The following is a 21,866-nucleotide window of genomic DNA, read 5'->3' as shown; positions in this document are numbered from 1 at the left end:
CACCACGGTTGGCTGCAAACGGGTGAAGTGTTTGGTAGGTGCATAGGCTAGGCTAGAAGGAGCTGTCTGGTTAGACTGCTGCATTTCACGGTGACATTTCAATCCATTTAGTCTGTACTGAGCCCCAAGAACTGATGAGTATTTGAACTGTGTTGACAAAATGCATTGGCTTGAATTTGAGGTACTGGGACACAAAATCCATTGGTAGCCTGGTGCAAGGGCTTCATGTTTTCACTGTTTAAATATTTAAGCCAGATTTCTCCTTGCTTTGGCTGCTGGTTCTTAGTTCTGGAAACATTCATCTCTCTGATTCAGAGAGCCTGAATGTGACTTTTCCCCCCCAGACTTGCATTTAAACACTCTAATGTCTCTTCTCCATCCACTTTTTGACAAGATAAACAGAACTCTGTAAATCTTCCACTGTAAGGGATTTTTTTCCAGTCCATGAATTATTATTGTCTTTTCTTTCTACATCTTGTCAAATTTTTCATTATCTTATGAACAAATTCATTTTGGAATTGAGTGTTGAAGCCCCAGTGCCATGGATGAGGTCCCCCTGGCTCTTAGCCTGAAGTCTGCAGAGGACTGCGTTTTCCCTCTTCTCACGGCATTATAGAGGAGCTCACGGTGGCTGCTTGTCTGGTCAAGTCTGATCATCCAAAGTCTCGGCTTTCCATGGTAGTGTTTTCCCTTCTCTCCAGGTATGCTCTGGGTTCTTGTTTCCTGGGTGCTTCACGTGGGGCTGTGTCCAAGTCCAGCCTGTGTGAGTGGGCCTGGCTGGCTGATGGACCAGGTTACTGACAGCGTTCATTGCTCGTCACCCACAAACTGAATCAGTTGTTATTTTTACTTTCAGATCCAGGCTGAAATGCAATATTGCATCTGACCTACGCTAGCTTGAAAAGCATTGAGTGCAACTTCTCATTAGCTTTTTTTTGAGACTTGCAGGCTGAGCATTTCTTAATCCTCTTAGTATTTGATTATGTACAGTTTATCTTTTTTACTTATGGTGCTAGGTCAATGCCTTATAAAAATTTAAGTATATTGCACCTATGCAGTCCCCTTTGTTAAACCAAATGTATAATGATGTCATCTAAGAATGAAGTTAGGGTTTGGGTTTTTTCTTTCTTTTTTTTTTTTTTTTTAACTACAGAATCTGTATTTTGTAAAAACTTTGTGTTATAGGTTTTATTTTTTCGTTCACAAATTCTTCATCTTTACAGTTTTTCCATAATTTTGTCATTGAGTTGTTTCATTTGTCTCTTGGGAGTACTGTCATGAGTGTCTAAAGGTATTTGTCTCATATCCCAAGTTTAATTTAAAGATGAGAATCACTGGGCTAGAGAGCTAGTTACTAAACTCTTTCAGGCCTCCTGTTTCTTTGTTGATTTCAAAATACACATCCCTTGTAGGTGTTGTCTCATCTCCTACTTTGATACTATGGTACTAGATAGAAGTTGCTATTTTAATATGACTGCTCCATTCTGTTCCTTTCTTTAGATGGAATTGGAAGTATTTCTTGACAGGTCTCTCTTGTTCTGTGTCACAGCATTTTCACCATTTTTATCTAGCACAGATCAGTACTATTAGTAAGATTTCTTTCTTTATTTTGTGATTGAAAGGAATGAAAGAGCAAAATATTCCTTTCCTTTTACCACTAGTTTTTCTAGTCACAAAGTTTTTCTTAAGCGTTTTCTCTATTTTTATTGTGTCTAATTTATGTTGGTTGCTGTCTGGCCTTCACCTTTTCCATCGGTTATGTTTCTTCTTACAGGAGAGTTTAATTCATATTCCTCTGCCATCTTTCTTTTTTTCCCATGGACAGCTCTGTTGATAGTTTTGCTCCCCTTGGAAGTTATCGGACTCAGCACAGGTTTATTACTACTTGTGGCTCTCCTCTGCATGTCCGTGTTTCACATGGACAGGACAAAACTGCCAGCTTCATTCAAGTTGTTCTCTCATCTTGAATGCATCATCTTGAAGTCCGAAAAATTACTTGGTTTGGGTGCAGTGTCTTGAATTAAGCTGGGAAGGCTTTAAAAGTCAGAGTAATACCTTGCTGACTGGTTAAATTCCCAAGGAATGGCTCACAAGTTAAAACTCTTTGCAATTATTTTTCATTTTATATGTCAAAGGTGCTTGGAATTGCCTTTCCTGGTCCCTGGTTTGAGGTGTTGTTTTCTGATGTCTGCTGCCCTTTCCCTTTTTGGAATATCTAGCATGGGCATCCATATGTATTTGAGGCTGTACAATTCCTGATACCAGTCATTTCAAAGGTGTTACTGTTCGTGTTAGTGCAGTTTGCTGCTGAGCCTGTAGCTTTTACTGTTGCCCAGGCAGAAACTAATTATTTCTTACTAAGGGACTTTCCCATTGAGTTCCAGAAATGCCACTTTATTCCGAGCCTCCTTTTTTTCTTATCAATGAGAATTTCAGAATTCTCTGTTTACATAGTCCTGTTGCTGATGTGGAAATAATTGAAGATACCTTACCCTCATTATCTCTGTCACTTATTTAAGTTTGGATTAGGTCTTCCTCTTTGGATTCCTATGGTTGTTTAACATATTCAGAGTGCTCCGGATGGTTTAAAAAGTGCAGTAGCTACCTGCGAGACACAAAATGTATCAACTTGTACAAAATTCTTCCCTCTTTAGATGAAGCCTGAAGTTCTGCAGTCTGCAACTTTGTGCACTCAAGCCAACAATGGTTCAATTATTTACCTCCCACTCACAAGAGTGGAATATTCTCTTAACAAGATCCCATGGTCCTTCTTCAGCTCCATGAATTCTTTGACCCTGCATTTTCATTGCGCTGCCAATCTATTCGTTTCTGCATGTTTGTACCCAAGAAGACTTGACAATGACTCTGGAGTTCTGTATTAGGTTGCATCTTGTATCTTTGCTGAAAGGCAATAGCACTTTTTCTTCTCGTCCTTTTCCAAGCTGATTTTCTGTTCTTAGTTGGAGTTTACAAATTATCATTGCTTTAAAAGGAAACATCATGTAGGCTGGAAATCATTTAGAAAAGTCACCCACAAACAGTAACAGAATCTCAGCCGTGACTAATGATAGTATTGCTGGTCTATAATTCAGTTAAATCTTCAAGAAAGATTTAAGACTTTTATAATTTAAAGCCTTATGGTTAATCAACCATGTCCCTTATTACGGTTTTTTTGTTAGTTATCACTGCCATTGAAACTGCCACTCTATATTACTACTTTTTTTTTAATTTTAATCCATAGGGTCTTGCTATGCCTTTGTTGAGTACATTAAAGTCTTCTCCTATAAGAAGTCTTTCTTCTTGTGTAATGAATTACAGACCACGATCAAGTCACTGTATTCATCTTTCCAAACAGCTGAATTAAATTGAGCTGGTTGAGGTGTCTCACGATAAGGCTTGGCTCCATCATGTAGTTCTTATCTGTTGCCTTTCTTTTCCCTTTCAGCGACCCAGCTGTGTAGTGTTCAGTTGAAGTTTTGCTACATTAGGCCTCGATGGCTATCTTGAGCCACCAAACTTAGACTGCCATACAAGGATATCCAGTTCTTTTAATTAGGTCTTTTCCTTCAAATTTAAACAAACTGCAGTATGTTTCTTTCCTCAGCTGAATGCAAGCCCTGTCAATGCCACTGTGATTTTGCCACATCAGTGTTAGGTTAACTGCCTTACAGCAACCTGGATGAGCCCACTTGCTTTGCAAATACTTTTTAAGTAAAAGTATTGGCTGGTCTGGAACACATTCAGAACTTCAAAGTTGTTTGGAAAAGAAAGCCCATTGCTTCCATCTGCTTGCCAGATAATTCTTTTCAAATTACTGATTGTCAGTTTCTAGCTATGCAACTTCTAGGATGTTTTATTTAATGGGTAGAACTAAACATCTTCCTAAATCTCATTGGCAATAGGTAATATTTCATTACCTCATGGATGTGTCTACATCATCCAACTTTCTTCCTAATATAGAATATAATTATGAGATTCTGTCTGTCTTCTATATTTTTATTGATTATTTTATCATCTTTATATCAACTAAAGGATATATATCATGTTTAGGATTTTCTTCTGATATTTTGCAGGTAATGTACCTGAAAGCTGCCCAAGTTTACTAGTGCAGTTTCAGAACATAGAATGAAATTGCTCTGTACACTTCCTTAACTACAAGATAGGTACCTGTTCAATCGTCCTTTCAGGTACAACAGATTAAATTTGTGTGCATGGTTTCTTGTTTCTGTATAGTAGAACACCAAAGTACTAGAGAGATGTAGTAACTTGGTCCAACAAACATTTCGATTTCATGTAGTGTCTGTGTAATGAATGGAAAAAAACTGCAAGAAAAGAAATCGTGACACCAAAGAACTAGAGTCTACGCCTAGTTTTGCTACTGAAGTAGGTTCGTTTCTGAAACATGGACACAGTTATAATTTGTGGCCTTTGGCATCCTCTTTCATTTGTAAAGGTAATTAACCCCCTCGGGGCCGAGTGCTGCAGGTCAGTCATTTGCCGTTCCGTGAGAACAAAGTGTGGGTACCTCTCGTGTTTCCTGAAGACAGGAAATTGAAAGTTCAGGGACCTCTGAACTGAGAATGTTAAAGAGTAAGAAGAGCTGAACATACCTCAACAGCAGAAAGGTAACTGAACACGGGTAGGAAGTTGTAGCTGTCCTGCTGGGTTCTGCATGAGGATCCCTCTCAAGCACTGGCCTTCACCTCACAGTCCTTGGACAACATTTAAGAAGTCTATAAGGTAACGAAAATCTGGAGGCTTGAATTTGGTGTGCAGATGTTTACATTTCCAAGGGAAAACACACAGGCATCTGTAGATCAATAAAGGTTGAGAACCACTCCTGCAGACTGCTTCCATAGGCCGTGCAGCTTCCCTGTGGGAGGTGCCGAGGCCTGGGCAGCACCGCTCATCCCGCAGGTCGTCTGTCGGACCAGGAGCTACCTACAGGATTAACTGCAGGATGGAGCTGTAGCAGCAGCCTGCGGTGAGGGGGAGGAGTGTGATAGCCACAGGGGTAGCGTGTGAGGCTTTGTTCCTACAGCACTTGCCAAAGGATCGGCGTGTGCGGCTGGGTGAGGGTTAGACAGAAGTGAGCCTGGGTCTCTAGAGCCTGTTTCAGCTGGGAAAGCACCTTCCTCCACAGTCACCTGCGCCCGTGCTCGGACTTCAGTGTGCAGAAGCGTTTAAGAAATATTCCTCCTCTCGAAAAATGACTACCATGCTGACACTTCCTCTGTGGATGAGGATGCTTCTGGAGCCCTGAGCGATGCAAACCCTTTCTTTGACCTTGTAAAGAAAGCAAAAATAACAAGTTTTCTGGGACTCAGAGCTCAGGAACTAGTTTTTGCTGGAATGGTAGGGTTTCTACTGCTGTGAGACCACACAGGCACACAAAACTGCCTCTCCCCTTTATTTTGCAAATTCGCAGTGGCATTTCATGCAGTTAGAGACACATTTGTACACTTTGCTGAGCTTTGCCACTTAGATTTTAGGCAAGTGCCTCTTCTTTGCCCTATCATTTGCATCTGCGGGGCAAGAAGTCCAGAGGGAGATTGCCTCTCCGTTTCAGTGGTCTAGAATTCTGGCATCTTCCTAGCCTTGGCTTGGAGGATAAGATGGGGTTCCCAGGTGGTCTCCTAAACAAATTAGTGATGTCTAAGAATGTCTGATTTTTAACATCAGCTCCATTCAGCTTGGTAGCCCCCAAGCAGGATGTGTTTGGGAGATTCTGGTTTAGGACTGTGACATGGTATAGGGAGCATTTTTATTTTTTTTTATGTAACAGCCACATCCTTCCCCTTAATTAAGAGTACAAGGCAATTTATACGAGAATTTTGAAGTACTTTAAAGAGGCTTAACAATAATGTTCAGCTAACTGAAGCCAGCTGCTCCACATGGGAACTGAAAAGACTAAGAAATGTGTTTTGAATAATTAAAAATATGTCATAAATAACTTAAATGACTGTAGGAAGAGGAATGGAAAACTCCATCATCAGAACACAGAGGCTCTCTGAATTAACCCAGTAGTTTGACAGCAAGATGGTTCATAGTTCAAACAGCTGCAGTTCCTTTATGTAACAACTCCTCAGTCTTGCGGTGCAGGCTGCTCAAAGACTTAATCCTAGTATATCCATATAGCTAAAGGCATGGTGTCTTGGAAGATCTTTGGGAGGAAAAGAGAGAAAAAGAAATCTAATCACTTCTCCTCGTGGCCAGAATCTGGGAGCATTCAGTCCTGAGCAATGTCTGTCACTACACGGACTGTCAATAAAAAACGGGATGCTGTAGGTGGGTACGCAGGAGAAAGGTGGATGAAATGTAGTATTTACCAAACCCAGTGCCTCCTAAACTGGATAGGATGCTAAATGAGCACTGACCTCCTGAAGAAACAATCCTGCAATCTTGGAACCTAAGGATCAACAGAAGTAAGATAACTCTGTCTCAGTTCCTCCATAATCGCATGTGACTTGACAACACCGCACCGTGCTGCGTGTCGCAAATGACACAGCTGGGGAGGGGCTCTAAACCTACAAGTGGCTCGTGGTGTATGGTCACAAAAGTGGTTCTAGCACGATGAAGAGAAAGAGAGCACGGTCACGTGTGTAACTTAATTGCCTTTGTGAGTCTGTCGGAAGTGTCAGGTTGTCCCAGTCCTGTGCGGCAGAGACCACCCATCTCCGCTCATGGCACAGCAGCAGCTGCTCCGCACTGGCGGATGACGAGGTGAATGGAAAACCGCAGTAACAAGGCAACGGCACTTCCTCGCCGCGATCACAGAATGGGCCGGGCTGGACGGGAGCAGTGTCACTGCTCCAACCTCCCTGCTCAAGCAATCCCACAGCACAGGATTGCTCCAGGCGGTTCTGGAATATCTGCAGTCAGGGAAAATCCACCACCTCTCTGGGCAGCCTGTCCCAGTGCTCAGTCACCCGCACAGTGAAGTTCTTCCTCGTGTTCAGGTGGAACTTTCTGTGCATCAGTTTCTGTCCTAGTGCTTGGCACCACCGAGGAGAGTCTCACACTCTCCTTTCAGATACTTATAGACATGGGGGGGGTCCCGTCTCAGTCGTCTGAGCCTCGCGGCCTGAAGAGGCCCGGCTCCCTCAGCCTTTTCCCGCCGGAGCGCTGCCCCAGTGCCCCGGTCACGCTGGCTGCCCTGTGCGGGGCAGCCCCGCAGAGCCCGAAATGGCGGCGGGAGCGGGGCGGAAGAGCCGGGCGGGCGCGCGGGCGGAAGCGGCTTCGCAGCCGGGCAGCGCCGCTTCCGGGGCCCGCGCGCGTCCGCTGCCCGCCGGAAGCGGCGCCGTGTGGGGCCCAAGATGGCGGCGGGGATGTACCTGGAGCACTACCTGGACAGTAAGAGCCGCCGGGGCGGGGCCGAGGCCGCGGCTGAGCCGGTCCGGGGGGCACGGACGGGCCGAGGGGCGGGGCCCCGCGGGGGCCGAGCGCTGCCCAGGGCGCCCGCGGGCTCTCCCCGCCCCTCGGGCGCAGCCCGGCCGTCGGGCGCCCGGTCCCCGGGCCGTGCGGAGAGGCCCCGTCCGTGGGGCAAGGCTCGGCCGCGGCCGCTGCGGGAGCCCTGACACCGCGGCCTCGCGGCTGGTTTGTGCCATGAGAAAGGAGCCCGGTGCAGCTCCAGCCGCCTCTCGGGAGCGGGAGCTTGGCTGTCAGTGATTTCCCGGGATAGACATCGAGCCACAGACAACTTTTGGATCTGTGGGGAGGTGGTTATGGTAGTTTTCTACGCTGTCAGTTTACAAATGCAGGCCTCCTTCTCTGGCCAAAGAGGAGCTCTGTAAATCCTAATGGAGTTGGCAACGTTATCGGAGCCTTCCTATTTTACCTCCTATGTTACCATCCTGCCTTAAGGTGCTTAAAACTTCGTCAAACTCTGCCCTTTGGGGATGAGGCTTTCAGTGCATGTTTTAACCACGCGTTCTTAAATAGCCGAGCAGATCCATCAGAGGAGTTGTTTCTCAGTGAGTGGGCTAATGAGTTAAGATTGAATAACCTGTTCTTTGAGGAATGCCTTTCTCACATTTTCCTGCTGGTCTGATGTTGGCACTAGAGACAGGGGAGGATGCTCGCGGGATGGTGTGTTTAAAGCTGGCTAGTTCTGGTAGTGTGTTTTCTGCTTCACTGCACCCAGCCAGTTAAATCTCTCGCTGTCTGCTTGCATATGCATGGGAAAAAAATGGAGTTTGCCTCTTCAGAGGGTTTCTTCCAGCAGAGGAATGATGAGGTGCTGATATGGGCACAGGGTGTCTCATTGCTCGTGTCTTCCGCGCTCCTTTTGTCTTTAGGAAAGGAAATGTCTCTAAGAATGTTCAAGAATAACACATTTCAGTGAAAGCTGAAAAGAAGCTGGAGTTGAACAGACAAGGATCTGTGAGGTGCAAGGAAGGAGGCAAAAGCGAGGAAGAAGAGTTGAATGAGGAGGCAGGTTGGCGAGGAGCGAAGATTTGCGTTCTTGTGCAGTTACCTCTCAGCAGGGAGGACAGGGGCTGGGAAGGAGGAGAAAGGAGCAGATGGACAAGGACTAAGTGCATAGGGGGGTGCATAGAGGGTTTTCCTGCTGGGAGGGCAGAGGTGTATTTTGGGTGAGAGCTGCAGAGCAGAGGTGAAGGAGTCTGGGACCTGCAGCTGGTGAGCAGAGACGAGCAGGATGCAGCGCCGGGTGTGGAGAGGTACTGCAGGTGCACAGTTGGAGAGAAGGAAGGTTGGTGGCTGGAGAATGCTCCCGCCAAAGTCAAACACCTCGGAATCATGTCATCACAGTCAATTAAAGTCAGCCAGCCTGGGAGCTCCTCCTCCTCTCTTGTACAGGCATGCAGAGGAAATGCCAAAGTCTTCTCTCTCAGGTGGGGTTTGTGGTCCTGTGACTGGATTAGAGATTCTCATCCTGTTGAAGGTGGAGATTAATACAGGAGAGTCACCCTTATTGTTGAGGTGTCTTGCTTAAAAATAATGAAAGTGATGTGCAGAATCTAAAAGTCCTTAAAACCATCTGGTTACAAAGGTTTTAGGAAGAACAGAACATTCACTCCTGTGATGGTTTAGCCTTTTTTGCTTACCCTTCCATCTCTAAGGGCTTTTTCAGTTTTGTCTGGTGCAGCATTACTTGCTGCTATTAGCCGCTCATAAGACACTCGCTGCGCCTGTCTAGAATTCTTTCAGGAAAGCAGGTGTGTATTGTGATGCTCGGCACCAGAGAGCCCCCATCTCAGGCTGCACTAAGTTAGGCTGCTGATAGGTAACAGCGTGTATTTCTAATTAGCCATATTGCTCTTCTCCAAGCCTGCTCTCCTCCCCTGCCTTCTGCCTGAGCTCCTGACGCTGTGGAAACGCGTGCAGTATTTTAGACACAAGTCTTCTTCTCGATGCTAACTCATTGACAGCATTCCGTTTCCTGCTCGCTGCTCCCCTTTTTTTCCCCACACTATTTCAGTGTTTTAAAAACATTCAGTTCCCTTTTAAAAGGGATAGTTTTATGATATTATTTCCCTTATTCAGTTCCCTTTTAAAGGGAAAGTTTTAGGATATTAGTTCACTAATATCCTAAAACTTCCTGAAATTTGATAGAAATAAAGAGTCCAGAACTTTGGGTCATCTCTTATAAAAAGTGTCTAGTTCTTAATTTACATCTGTGTCTTGGAACGGGATTCTTTCAGTAGTATAGTGCTCTTGCAGACACAGTTTTCAGTTGAATGTCTTTTTTCTTCCCACAGAGAATCTCTTTCCTGTGGTTTCCTCTCTGGATCTGCTCAGGGAATGAATGAGGAATGTGTGATGAAAGAGGGCAGTTATTTGTAGGACCTGTTCATATCTTTGAATAAAGGAAGGTGTGTAAGGAATTAAGTGAAAATTGTAGGAAGGAAAGAGATGGCCTCCTCTTTGAAGCCCCTGGATATCACTCTGACAAAGGGAGTTTGGTGGGGGTTTTTTTATGTTGTGAGTCCCACTCTGTACAGGTTTTCCTTGTTTGGATTGTCCTTCCCTCAGATTGGGAGTGGAAATTTTTAGTCAGAGGAGCAGATGTGCAGAACATAGCTGCAGCTGGAGTCTGCCCTGAACAGATAATTCTGACAAGTCAGGCTATGAAGCATTTTTGGCTATGAACATTTCAAGTGGAGAGTTTGTAATTAGCTGCCCTTTTGGCTTTAATCTCTTGGCCTCAGTAAACTCTTGGCCTTCATTCTGTTGGTGAGGGAAATGGCCGCTCCACTGCAGCATTGTGAGAACACTTTTGTGTCGCAGCAGTAAACACCTTGAAAAGCTGGTTACAAAGTCAGTTTTCAGATTGAGCTCTGGGCCTGAGCGTGTGACTGACTCTGCGTTGGGCAAAGAGAATAAAATAAATCTTTGAATCAGTGCTCAGTCACTGGGAATGAGAAACACCTTGTATGAAACAGCGTGTGAGTAGGTAATTAACAACTCTATGCTACAGTGCATGAGCAGTCTGACAAAGTTGGGCATACAGCCCCAGTTGTTTCAGTTCATGTATTTTGAGCCCTCTACTTTAGACATCTAAAGTTCTTTTCCATTATTTTATGTGGAACAGCCAAGTTAAGAGGAGTTCTCTTAGTAAAAGGTGTCCAGAAGCTTCTTGGGTCAGGTATTTCAGCTGTTTTCAAGTCTTGCTGCAATTTGAAACTGGGTTTAGACCTAGGATTAGGCATGTCCTTTCCTTGGCTTTGAGCTGTTAATTACAAAGCAAATCTGTCTGAAATTAGTTATGCTCTTGGCAGACGCTTTTGCAGGAGGAAAATACACACATTCCTTCTGTGCTGAGCATCCTGACAGAGGAACTCCATATCTTGTCTACTCTGATCACCTTCATTCCTTCATCCTACTTACTGAGCCAAAGGATTCAGGGAATGGGAAAAGAGGAATGCGTCTTGTTCCACTTTTCTTCCTCCGTGTTTTTCTCCAGCGGCTGAATTTAAACATAAAAAGATTTCCATGCCTTCAAATATTGTTCTCTTCTGGTTTCTAAACCATTTTATGCCTGGTTTTGAGGGCAGAAAGCAAGACAAAAAGCTGTTTTCCCTCCAGCAGAAACACAGTGCAGTTTCAGTGAGGGAAAACCTGTGGGTGCAAAGGAATTGGAGATGTAGAAAGGAATGGAAGAAGAAAAAGGAAGAAAACAGTGTTTTGTGATTAAAAGATGGAACGTGCATAAAGACTCGTGAGAAGAGTTTGTGCTTGCTCGAGCTTGGGTTGCTGTGTTTGGCTCAGTGTTGGCCCCCGAACGAGGTTAGAAATACTGTTGTGGAGGTGACGGAGATGAGAGGCTGAGATGAGGAGGCCTCAGCTGGTAAGTTAACATGGTACTGTGTAGTCATTACACCTTGGGATTTCCCCGTTTTACGCTGCTTGGGGAGGCATCGAGTTTCCTTTGCTCCTTCTGTTTGCATTTGTCAGCGGGCACACAGAGATGCACCCGCTCAGGGCTTGTCACTGCTAGAAGACTTAAGCCAGCAGTGAGCAGTAGAAGCAGCACGTGTCCTCATGGAAGTCATCTTTCTCGTACAAGTGGCATGGAAATGTCCTTTCATTCCTTGATAACAGTAGCTAATCTAGTAAAATAGGATTTTTCTTTTGGAATATCTCCATCTGCCTGGATTTTCTTCTGTACAGATTCATCAAATGAGGGTGTGATGAGTGTCATCATCTTAAGGCTCTTGGAGGACATGGGCGTGATGTTGGAAATTGCTGTAGGCGAGCCCTTGTTTCCTTCCCAGACCTGGCTGTGTTCCAGTTTCCCCAGCAGTTCTTTTATCTCTTGCATTCCCTACCTTCATTACTCTTATCCCCTCCCCAGTGTAGCATGCAGCCGTACCCCTGTCCCTGCCTCTACAGTTCCTCACATCATTCTTCAGAAATGCGAGTCTCTTAATAAATCATTTCTCTGCTTGTCACTGTTGTAGTGTAGTGAAAGATGCCTTTCACCTTTCAGAGGCTTTGGATTAGTTACACCTGTGATGCACCACACATGATCTATGGAAAATTACAGAAGATTTCATGCAGGGGAGAGAATTTGGTGATTCACAGGCATCATTTGTTTCTGTGTGAAAGCTACTGGCACAGCCCACACTGAGCTGATACATTTAATGACCAATTCATTTAGAACTGGTTTTGTTGTTGGCTGATATTTTTATTGGAGCTGATACAAGATAGCTTTACATAGCGTAGCTTGCTATGTTTTCTCTGTAGTCCTTCACTTACCCAGCTGCAAATCTGATGTCACTGTTTTGGCAAACAGCCCCGTGGTCTCTTTGGTAGTTGTCCCTGCCTTTGGAGGTCTGTGGCCGGCTGGAAATGCCAGGAGTGTCGCGAGTCTCATTTGTTGTGTCAGTCTTCCAAGCCCTCCAAGCTTTCCAAATTGAAGGTTGATCTTTAACAACAAAGATCCCTTTTCTGACACTTAACAGCATTCCCTGCTATCTGGTCTGTGGATGCTGTAGCATTGAGCTACTGTAGTAAGAGAGCAGAAAGAGCCCTCCCTTCCTAAGAAATGGGCCCACACTTTGGGGGAGTGTTGGGTTTCCATGGCTGACTGTCACCGCTGACTGGTGCCCGTTTCTTTGGACAGTGTCTGAAGCTCGGGTGAACTGGTGTGCAGTGCATTGACCCAGAGCTTGGGATATGTGGTATGGCCACAGAATTCCTGGGTGGCTGTGGCTGAATCAGTCTGCCATGCACCTAAGCACCCTCTTTGTAAAACTGTAGGGAGGGTTATCCCTTACCAAGGTGTTGTGAGGATAATGGTTACAGGTTAGATTTTTTATTGCAGCAGGGCTGAGCCATCTCTGAATGGAGGGAGAGGGATATATTGGGCTCAAGCACCATTTCAGTAAAGGTACTTGTGTAAAAGTTTTGATAAATACCTGCGTAGGAAGGCGATTGATTACTTGGGAGCACAGGACAGAGTAGAAGCAGTAGTTTGAAAGGGTGATACACTCTGAAAGGAGAGATACAAAAGACGCCCTGCCCCTAACGAGGGAGCAAGGAAGCTCCCGAAGATTGCTGCAAGCCAGTTGTCCTGCAGTGTACTTCAAGTGCTGCAAAACTATGAGATTCATGGAGTACCAAAAAGTCCAGTGTGCTTCCCCGGCAAGATCCCAGCCGGTTTGCAGTCCTGGGAGGCAAAGAACTTGCCCTCTCATTGTGGCAGTCCCTGGCACAAGCAGGAACTTTTCAAATTGCCTTCAGCAATGTCATGTCTAAAGTGTTTGCTACAATCTAAGCTGTTCAATAAAGCAACCGTGGTTATGTTTCAAAATGTCTTTTCCCATTTTTTAATAAAATTTAAACATGCATCTGAACGTGGTGGGTGAACAGATGTCTTGGGAAAGGTATTGTGTGTTTGGATGGTCCTTGGTGCTATTGATCTGTTTTTAGGACTCTGGGCAGCACAAATCCATTGTTTGGCACAGCACAGGCGTGCTGCAGAGGATTGAAGCACAATTGAAGTTATCAGGCTGTGTAGGCTTTGCTCTCTGCGTTTGTGTGTCACTGTTAACATCTGAGTTAAGCAGCTGAAGTTTAAATATCAGTTGCCTGCACCTGACAGCCCACGTGTGTTTTTAAAAAGAAGTAAATAAAATTATAATTATTGGAGAGGAGGAAAAGTGGTGTTGGATTCTGACTTTTGGAGAGAGAGTGTGTGGTTCTTAAGGGAGAAGACAGCATGGTCATGGATGCCTGTGGAAGAATGAACAGGGGAAAGAATGACAAGGAAAGAGGAGAGTAAAAGAGATGAAAGAAGAATGGGCTTAGTGAAGGGATAACATGTGAGGAGAGAAAAGACGAAGGTAGGTGGAGAGACTTTAGCTTGTGATCAGAAGTGGAAACAAGGTAAGAAAAGGAAGGGATGAAAAAAATTCACAGAAAGCTGCACCAGTGATTTTCAGGATAATCAGACCATGAGAGGAATCAGTAGGGCCGCGCCAGGCTTCTGTATGGATCTGTGCAATGAGTCCATTAGGAGAAGCATTGCCAGCAGGTCGAGGCAGGAATCCTGCCCATCTACTCAGTCCTGGTGAGGCTCCTCTGGAGTGCAATGCCCAGTTCTGGGCACCTCATTAAAGAGAGACATGGAGCTCCTGGAGCCTGTCCAGCGAGGGGGAATGAGGGTGATTTGGAGACTGGAGCATCTCTCTTGTGTGGAAAGGCTGAGTGGGGGAGCTGGGCCTGTTTGGCCTCTAGAAGAGATGTCTGAGAGAGGGCTCGTCAATGTCTAAGAACATCTGCAGGGAGGGTGTTGAGGGTGGATCCAGGCTCTTCTCCATGGTGCCAAGCGCTAGGACACAGGGCAGTGGGCAGAAACTGATGCACAGGAAGTTCCACCTGATCATGAGGAAGAACTTCTTCACTGTGTGGGTGACCAAGCCCCAGAAGATATTCCCCCACTAAGGTTGTGGTGGCTCCCTCTCTGCACATATTCCAGACCTGTCTGGAGGCAATCCTGTGCCATGTGCTCTGGGATGACCCTGCTTGAGCAGGGAGATGGGACCAGATGATCCCTGTGGTCCCTTCCAGGCTTACCCATTCTGTGATTCCGAGACACAGCCGCATTCCTGCCAGCCCATGCTTTGGGCCACCCTGCTGGCCTTGCTAGCACTTTCTTCCCTGTGCGTTTTCACCATCCTCCTGTTCCTCTCCTGCTGCTGTGCCATTTGTGTGGAAAGAGGGCCTCGCTTTTCCTTATTTTCCTGTCTGTAGTTGCATATCATCACTCTTCTCTAGTGATCAAAGATGTCTCTAGGGTGTTCTTTCTTTACAATTATCAGTTTCATAATCTGAGAGTTGCGTGGGTATCTCATGATAGATAGTATTTAGTCATGATGATTCTAGGTGAGTCTTACTAAGATGAAAGAGCAAAATTAATTGTAGAGGAGAAAAAGGAGAAAAGCAAGAGGAAATGAAATTACATAAATAACATGATTCTTTTTTTTTGAAATAGTGAGGAAGAGTGTGGTGGTAGGAATAAGGAAATGGAGACTCAAATCTAATGGTTTTTTTTAATGGCACTTAGAGAGTGATAATGTCTGGTTGCCAGCACAGCACAGGTCAAGCAATTTCAGCAAGTGTTCTGGCCCCTGTGATAAATTCCGTGATGCAGAGAATCACTTCTGTTTAAGGCTATGCAAGAGCTTTGGAGTTAAGCTGCAGATAGTAGAAAACATCCCCACAGCTAGATTAAGTTATGTACCATACAAATAGTTTGTTGCTCAGTTATAACTTGCTTATCTGCAGCTTTATCTTGTTGTGCTTTTTGTTATTGCCAGACTCTCTCTGGATCATAATTTGTAATGGTCTGCTCAGCTTCCTTCCACGTTCAGTTGAACAGATAAAGTATCTTTGTAGCAGTTCTGATTATAAAGTCACTGTACTGTCACTTGTTTCATTTTTTCCATTTACTGACGAAGCAGTGGCAGAACATTTGTCCAATAATAGATTTGCGGAGTGAAATGTTTTGCTGTGGTTTTAGGAAATCATTTTGCTGGTTTTAGCAGGGAAGGAATTCATCTGGCAGGGGTTTGTCTCGTCAGCCCCAGTGGAAGCCTGCCCAGCTAACGAGCCTCTGGAAGAGCACGGCTCAGATGTGCACAAATGATCCTCCCGGGGTGCCTGAGCCGAGCATTTGCTCAGCCAGAACCAGAGCCAGGTGACAGCCCTCCCCACCCTGCGAGAGCCGCCGGGAGCAGGGGGCTCTGCACTCCCGGAGGCAGGAAATGAGGAAGGAAATGAGGCAGGGGAGCCACTGGCCTGGCTGAGGGGCTGGCACTGAGGGGAGCAGGCTCTGCCGAGAGAGGGGCTCTCAGGGGTGGGGGGCACAGGCTAAACAGACAAGGCCGGGCATGCAGAGGCAAAAGGAAGACAGACAGATGTCCAGACGAGGGCATGTGCTGGCGTCAGTGGTGGTGGCAGATTTTTACAGCGATGGCTGTGGAAACTAGAGCACAGCTCCTGTCAGGTTGTGTAGCCGAATCAAACTCTTGCTCGAGTTTCTCCTGGTGCAAGAATATCACTGTGAAGTGTGACCCTAACCTCATGTGGGGTTGTTCTGCCCGCACAGTAGCATCCTACTGGTTTTTGTGCCGGCTCGGGAGCTTGCTCTCTCTGAAGGTTTCTAGTCCTGCTGAGGGAAAGCTGACAGTACCTGGTGGAATTCGTGCTTTTGCCATCTGTCCTTTTCAGAAGAGAAAAAGAAATTCTATTAATCTTTTCTAAAAACCACAAAGTCCAGAATTTAGAAGCTGTGATCTTCCAGGATTAATAAACTCAATATAAATTTGACATACTGTGTGCAGTGCAGGAAGAGCTTCTGTTTTCCTCCAGAGGATACCTGTCTTGTCTTCTGCAGCGGGTGCTTTGGAGAGGAATGAAAAGCAGCGTGCTGCAATATGACCCATGTTTCATTTGCTGTGTAAATTGAAAGGTTTAGAGTTGATGAGGCTGGGGATTGCAGGAGGGAAAACGGCATGGTCTCTAGATTCCCAAGCTGAATTTCATCCCTGCCACAAGCTCCCTCTATAAGCAATAATAATTTTCAGCATTGTGTCCCTGTCGTGTTCTGAGATGCTTTTCCGAACCGTAGGGATGTAATCCGGTAGTCAGCTGCTTAAACCTTGTGTGAAGTCTGCCACGCTGAACAAACATGGAAGTATCAAATTCAGGATGTGCCTACAGACTTCATTTTGCCGCTTGGTAATTTTTCAGAATTTGAATTTGCGCTGCTAACTGTCCTTGAATGCAGAGGGGTGATGTGTGTGTGCTGTGGATTATGTATCTGGGTGCTTAAGGACACCTGAGCGTTTCTCAGGTAACTGAATGAGAAATGGCAACTGAAATCTGTTAAATCAGCAGCTTGGTTGCTCCTAAGTATTCTGTATGTAACTTATGCTGTTTGGGCAAAAGTCTAAGTAAAAGGAACAACTTTTTGTGCTCAGCAAGGCCCACAGTTGGTTTCTCCTCTTGCAGGAATTAATTTCACGTCCTGTTATGTAGTACTGGTTAAAACTTGTTAAAACCTTCCTCTTGCATACAGAACCGTCCCTGCCAACTGGTTGCTCTTCAGGGAAGTGGAAAGGCATTCACTGCTGTAGAAATATGCGCAGGGAAAATAGAGATTGCTGCCTGGACTGACGTGTTGGACAGCTTTGGTGACGGCCAGACACACCTCCAGCTGCACTCCATGTGAGCTGCGGAGCGAGTTCAGGAAGCTCAGCCATGCTTCTGTTGTGTTTGTGAAGAGCTTTCCCCAACACCTTCTTTTTTCAACTTCAAGAGAGATTTATTATTTTTATTCGGTATAAAGGTGCACAGTAATCAAGCTTAGACTTCAGGTTAATGCAGTGACACAAGATCTCATTTTGAGTAGACAGGCATGGAAAAGTGAGAATTGTTTTTACCAGCTTTGCCAGTTGAGCATCTGCTGATGCCTGGGGGGTGAGTAGCATAGTGCGTTGAAAATTAATTGACTATCAACTTCACATTGCTCATTCAGAGCCCTACAAACGTTTATTATTCACTATGTGTGGCATCCTTCCAGGTGTTGGACACACCACACTGAGATGACAGTGCAGAAGGCACAACAAGTTACAAGTCACAAGGGGTTAAGACTGCTCTCTGTTCCCCATCCCATCTCAGACTTGATCTTTGCTATGCCCAAAGCGTCTCCTGTCCCCTGTATGTTAAATAAACTCACCTTTCAGTGAATTAGCATTTGATCAACTTAATTTTTATATCCTTGTGTAGAAATAACTAAATGGCTTCATTTACCAGCTGTTGTGCTGTTTTTTTTCATTACTGAGTGGAGTTTTCGGATGGAGACGTTGTATTATAATGACTGACACTCATTACAGTTTCTGGGTTTCTGCTTTCTTAGCGTGGACCTTTCTGCATGGCAGCGGTTTTCTGCTAACTAATATGTATTCTAGAACCATGCTTCTGCATTAAATGTATCACATTCTTATAGTCTGTCTCCTTTGGGGCCAGCAACAAATGGAAGCAGGCTGATGTGCACCAGGGGAGTGTGTGTGTTACTGGTTAGCTTTGTTCCTGCCTTGGCATCGTGGGCAAGAGCCTGATTTCTCCATGTATTCTCCTTTCTCTGCAGGTATTGAGAACCTGCCATTTGAATTGCAGAGAAACTTCCAGCTCATGCGAGATCTGGATCAGAGGACAGAAGGTGAGGATCAGGGATGGTTTTGTTGCCAAGACAAGGAGTATGTAGCTTGACCAGCTTTGCTTTGCTTTGCCTTTGTCATGGGGATCTCCAGGCAGGGGAGGAGGCCTGGAGCTGCTGCAGTCATTCAGGCTCTCCTGATGGAGGGCACTGTGGAGCGTGTGGTGTTTGTGTATTCAATGGTTCACTTCTTTCAGACCTCAAGTCAGAGATCGATAAATTGGCCACGGAGTATATCAGCAATGCCCGGACTTTGTCTTCAGAGGAAAAACTGGGGCTTCTCAAGCAAATCCAGGAGGCCTACGGAAAGTGCAAGGAATTTGGGGATGACAAGGTTCAGCTGGCTATGCAGACCTACGAGATGGTATGAAGGGAAGTGTCTCGTGCTTATCATGTGAACGCCCGAACTAAAGCCGCCCATCTCAGAAGGCCCCGATCTCTCATTTTTAGGCCATGCCCACTCTTGCTCCTCGGCTCATTAGTGCAGGCCCCCTGCCCCTTTGTCCCCTCTTTGTCCCCTCTTTGCCTTCCTGGGCTCTGTCCTGGGGTAACCCCTGGCCACTGCTGTCTTTGCAGGTCGATAAGCACATCCGGCGGCTGGACACAGACCTCGCTCGCTTTGAAGCAGACCTGAAGGAGAAGCAGATAGAGTCGAGTGACTATGACAGTTCTTCCAGCAAGGGCAAGAAGAGTGAGTACCACCACTGGGCTGCAGATTGATTCAGGAGGCAGCCAAGTGACTGTGGAAGTGGTGGGGATGAAGGCAGGCACTGGAGTGGTGCAGATCAAAGACTGTTGCGCTGGAGTCTGAAGGACAGGTAAAAAGATGGTGACTGGGCTCTTCTTGTGTGAGTGTGTTCAAGGCTGCTAGATTAATTAAGACGGGGTGCACGGCCCAAAGCCAATGTGCATTCCAGAGCAGGAGTGTATTTTAGTGCTGCAGAGGTTGTCACTGTCAGGTGTCTGTTTTGGTGGGATGACAGATGCAACACCTTTTTCTCTTCTTACCAGAGGGCCGAGCCCAGAAAGAGAAAAAAGCTGCCCGCGCTCGCTCCAAAGGGAAAAACTCTGATGAGGAAGCACCAAAAACTGCCCAAAAGAAATTGAAGCTCGTCCGCACGTAAGTGTTTAAGGGACTTGAGGGAATGAGAAGCAGCACTGGAAATCAGACCAAAGCAGGCCTAGCCAGGCTTCCCTGAGATCCCCAGACTGGAACTGTGCATCCTCTGTCCCTTCTTGGGAAGCAAGAGGAAGGAAACTTTTTTTGTTTTTTCAGGGGAGTGTGGGTTGAAAGGGAAAGCAGGTCCCCTTGGGTGTACGTACTTAACTGAGAGCAGTATCTGTCTCTGGCAAACAAGGGCACTGTCTTGGGACACGCGAAGGTGCTCAAAGCCAGTTACTTTGCTGACTTACTTTATTCCTGTCCTGCAGTAGCACAGAGTACGGGATGCCTTCTGTCACCTTCGGAAATGTGCACCCTTCGGATGTACTGGATATGCCTGTGGACCCCAATGAGCCCACTTACTGCCTCTGCCACCAGGTCTCCTATGGGGAGATGATTGGCTGTGACAACCCAGATGTAAGAGCCTGCACGTGGTGGACGTGGGGGGAATGGAGTGGAGATGAGTCTTGCATGGAAAGTCTTGTCCTGCTTGGGTGGGCCCTGGGACAGCAAGCAGTGACAAGGAGAGGGCTTACCTCAGGTAGTTGGGATGGGCAGAGGTGCGGCTGGCAATGACCTCTGAAGTGCCTCTCTCTTCAGGGTTTTCCTTAAAATGTGCTCTTGTCCCTAAACTTAGCAAGGGAGAAGGGGAGTTCTCCTTGCTAACAGTGTGTAGGCTGGGTGAGAGTATTCAATCCTTGATCACTGCTAGGGATTTCATAGTTTGTGATTAAATGCTGGGAAACTCTGGTAGCCCAAAAGCAACGATTTCAAAAGGAAACTGCTCTTTAACTGGCTGCTCTTCATCCCAACAGTGTTCCATTGAATGGTTTCACTTTGCCTGTGTGGGTCTGACAACAAAACCAAGAGGAAAATGGTGAGTGAAGCCATCTGGCGGGCCCATTTGACCTTTGGAAAGGGGAGGTCTTTGGTGGCAGGAGGAAAAGTACTGCATATACACACTTAGAAGATATCATTAAAAGGAAAATTTGAATTAAGGCTTTGTCAGAGACCTTGGAAAAGGTCTTTTGGGACCATGCACTTGAGGCTCATGTCATGCCCTAAATGTTGACTTTGTGCTTCCCTTTCTAACAGGTTCTGCCCTCGCTGTTCCCAGGAGAGGAAGAAGAAGTAAATTCACATGAGACCTCAGTACTGCTGCAGGAGCTCTCTTCCCCCTGCCAGGGCCTCGTCCCAGTTCCCCCAGCCCTTGGGGCCTTGGCTGAAGGGAAGTCTTGCCCTGTTTGTGGTTTGGGCCATCCCTAGAATGGTGTGTACCCTCACGGTGGCTCCTGTGTGTTCTGTATCCCTGGTTGCTTCTGAGTCCTTAAGGGAGGCCCTCTCTGTGTACTATTCCAAACAGGTCTCTGAACCTCAAAGGGAATGAATGAGGGCACCAGGGTAGCCACCAGATTCCCAGGGATTCAGGTAGCCCCTGATTTTCCTTGGCTTTCCTTCAGCCTCCTCACAGTTCATTGCCTGTTCTCTGCTTAGAGAACAAGGCTATGGGATGGGGGAAGGAAAGGAGGTAAGTCTTCAGCATTTTAGGTCATTCATTTTCCTGGATCTTTTTCAGGAGAGAGGGAGTAACCAGGCTACTTCTTAATCTAGTGGGCTGGTTGAGAGACTGAAAACCTGATGTGCTCCCTGTCTTTAACCATTCCACTGCTGGCATTGAGCAGCCTCTTTTGTTGGGGAGAGGAGGAGGCAGAGGGATGTTTAGAGCTAGCTTTGTCTCTCTTATTCCTGGGGTAAACCTGCTGGTCTGGGAAGCACACTGTGTGAAGGAGGAAGAATTTCTGACCACGTGGGGAGAAACGGCTTGGTCCAGTCTGTCTTCCGGCTTCAAAATTCTGCCTTCCTCTTGTGTAGCGGTGCTTCTCCATGATGTTGATGGTGGGAAGTTTGGGGATTCAGATCCCACTTGTATAATACAGAATGAAATAAAATTCATTGAAACCAATGCTCTGTTTGCCTCGATGTCACTTCCAAAATAAACTGCAGCAATCGGTCTCTCTAGTTTTTCTTTCTCTCTGAGCTCCACATTTATTGTAAATGGTGAATGTGGTACAGCTTTTTCATGTAGCAATCCTGTCACGAAAAAGTGACATTCTGCATAAGTCAGGCTTGAAAATTTACCTAATGTACTTGCAGAAAGCTACTGAGCTTTCTGGTGGCTGTGAAAAATACCTGCCCCTGCAGTCGTGTCCTCACAAGAAGGTGAACATCTATTCCCGCTATTGTTTGATCATTTACTTCATCAGTTGCCTTCTCTTAAATGAGGAGGAGTGGAGGTGGCAAAGGCTGACCCTCGCTGTCTGTTGGGCAGCACAGCTGGGAAGATAAGCCATCAGGACAAACCACATGCCTCCAAGAAGGCAGATAGGTTTTCCAGACACGATGATAGCTTGCTTCCCGGTAGGTCACAATCACCTTGTTGCCAGAAACTCCGGCTGCTGTTACTGACATTAGGCTCCAAACATAACATTAGGCTCAACAAAACAATTCCTGAAG

At 46.0% G+C, this 21,866-nt stretch overlaps 1 protein-coding gene across 4 annotated transcripts; it reads left to right on the top strand.

Annotated features, from left to right (window-relative positions):
• Positions 1-7,267: 7,267 nt before the first annotated feature.
• ING4 (inhibitor of growth family member 4) lies at positions 7,268-21,363 on the top strand. Of its 4 annotated transcripts, XR_005256452.1 has the most exons (10): positions 7,291-7,353; positions 18,122-18,193; positions 18,388-18,554; positions 18,767-18,881; positions 19,202-19,310; positions 19,622-19,769; positions 20,168-20,229; positions 20,448-20,622; positions 20,716-20,780; positions 20,929-21,315. XR_005256452.1 is itself a non-coding variant. In XM_038133120.1 (8 exons), exons 1-8 carry the CDS (start codon positions 7,317-7,319, stop codon positions 20,485-20,487), a joined length of 750 nt encoding a protein of 249 aa, XP_037989048.1. In that variant the 5' UTR covers positions 7,268-7,316; the 3' UTR covers positions 20,488-21,363. The 4 variants fall into 4 exon arrangements, 1 of the variants encoding a protein (XP_037989048.1); XR_005256450.1 differs by having other exon boundaries at positions 20,716-21,315; XR_005256451.1 differs by having other exon boundaries at positions 20,448-20,780.
• Positions 21,364-21,866: the final 503 nt, after the last annotated feature.

Source organism: Motacilla alba, chromosome 1 (assembly GCF_015832195.1).
Source record: "Motacilla alba alba isolate MOTALB_02 chromosome 1, Motacilla_alba_V1.0_pri, whole genome shotgun sequence".
Lineage (NCBI taxonomy): Eukaryota > Metazoa > Chordata > Aves > Passeriformes > Motacillidae > Motacilla > Motacilla alba.
Note: the sequence above shows the minus strand (reverse complement) of the source record. Positions and strands in the feature narration are given on the sequence as shown.

Bases quoted from the DNA above. Each gene is read 5' to 3' on its own strand.
- ING4 (XM_038133120.1), top strand. From the start codon at position 7,317: ATGGCGGCGGGGATGTACCTGGAGCACTACCTGGACA. The intron at 7,354-18,121 runs GTAAGAGCCGCC...CTTTCTCTGCAG, and splicing joins CCTGGAGCACTACCTGGACA to GTATTGAGAACCTGCCATTT. The intron at 20,230-20,447 runs GTGAGTGAAGCC...CCTTTCTAACAG, and splicing joins ACAAAACCAAGAGGAAAATG to GTTCTGCCCTCGCTGTTCCC.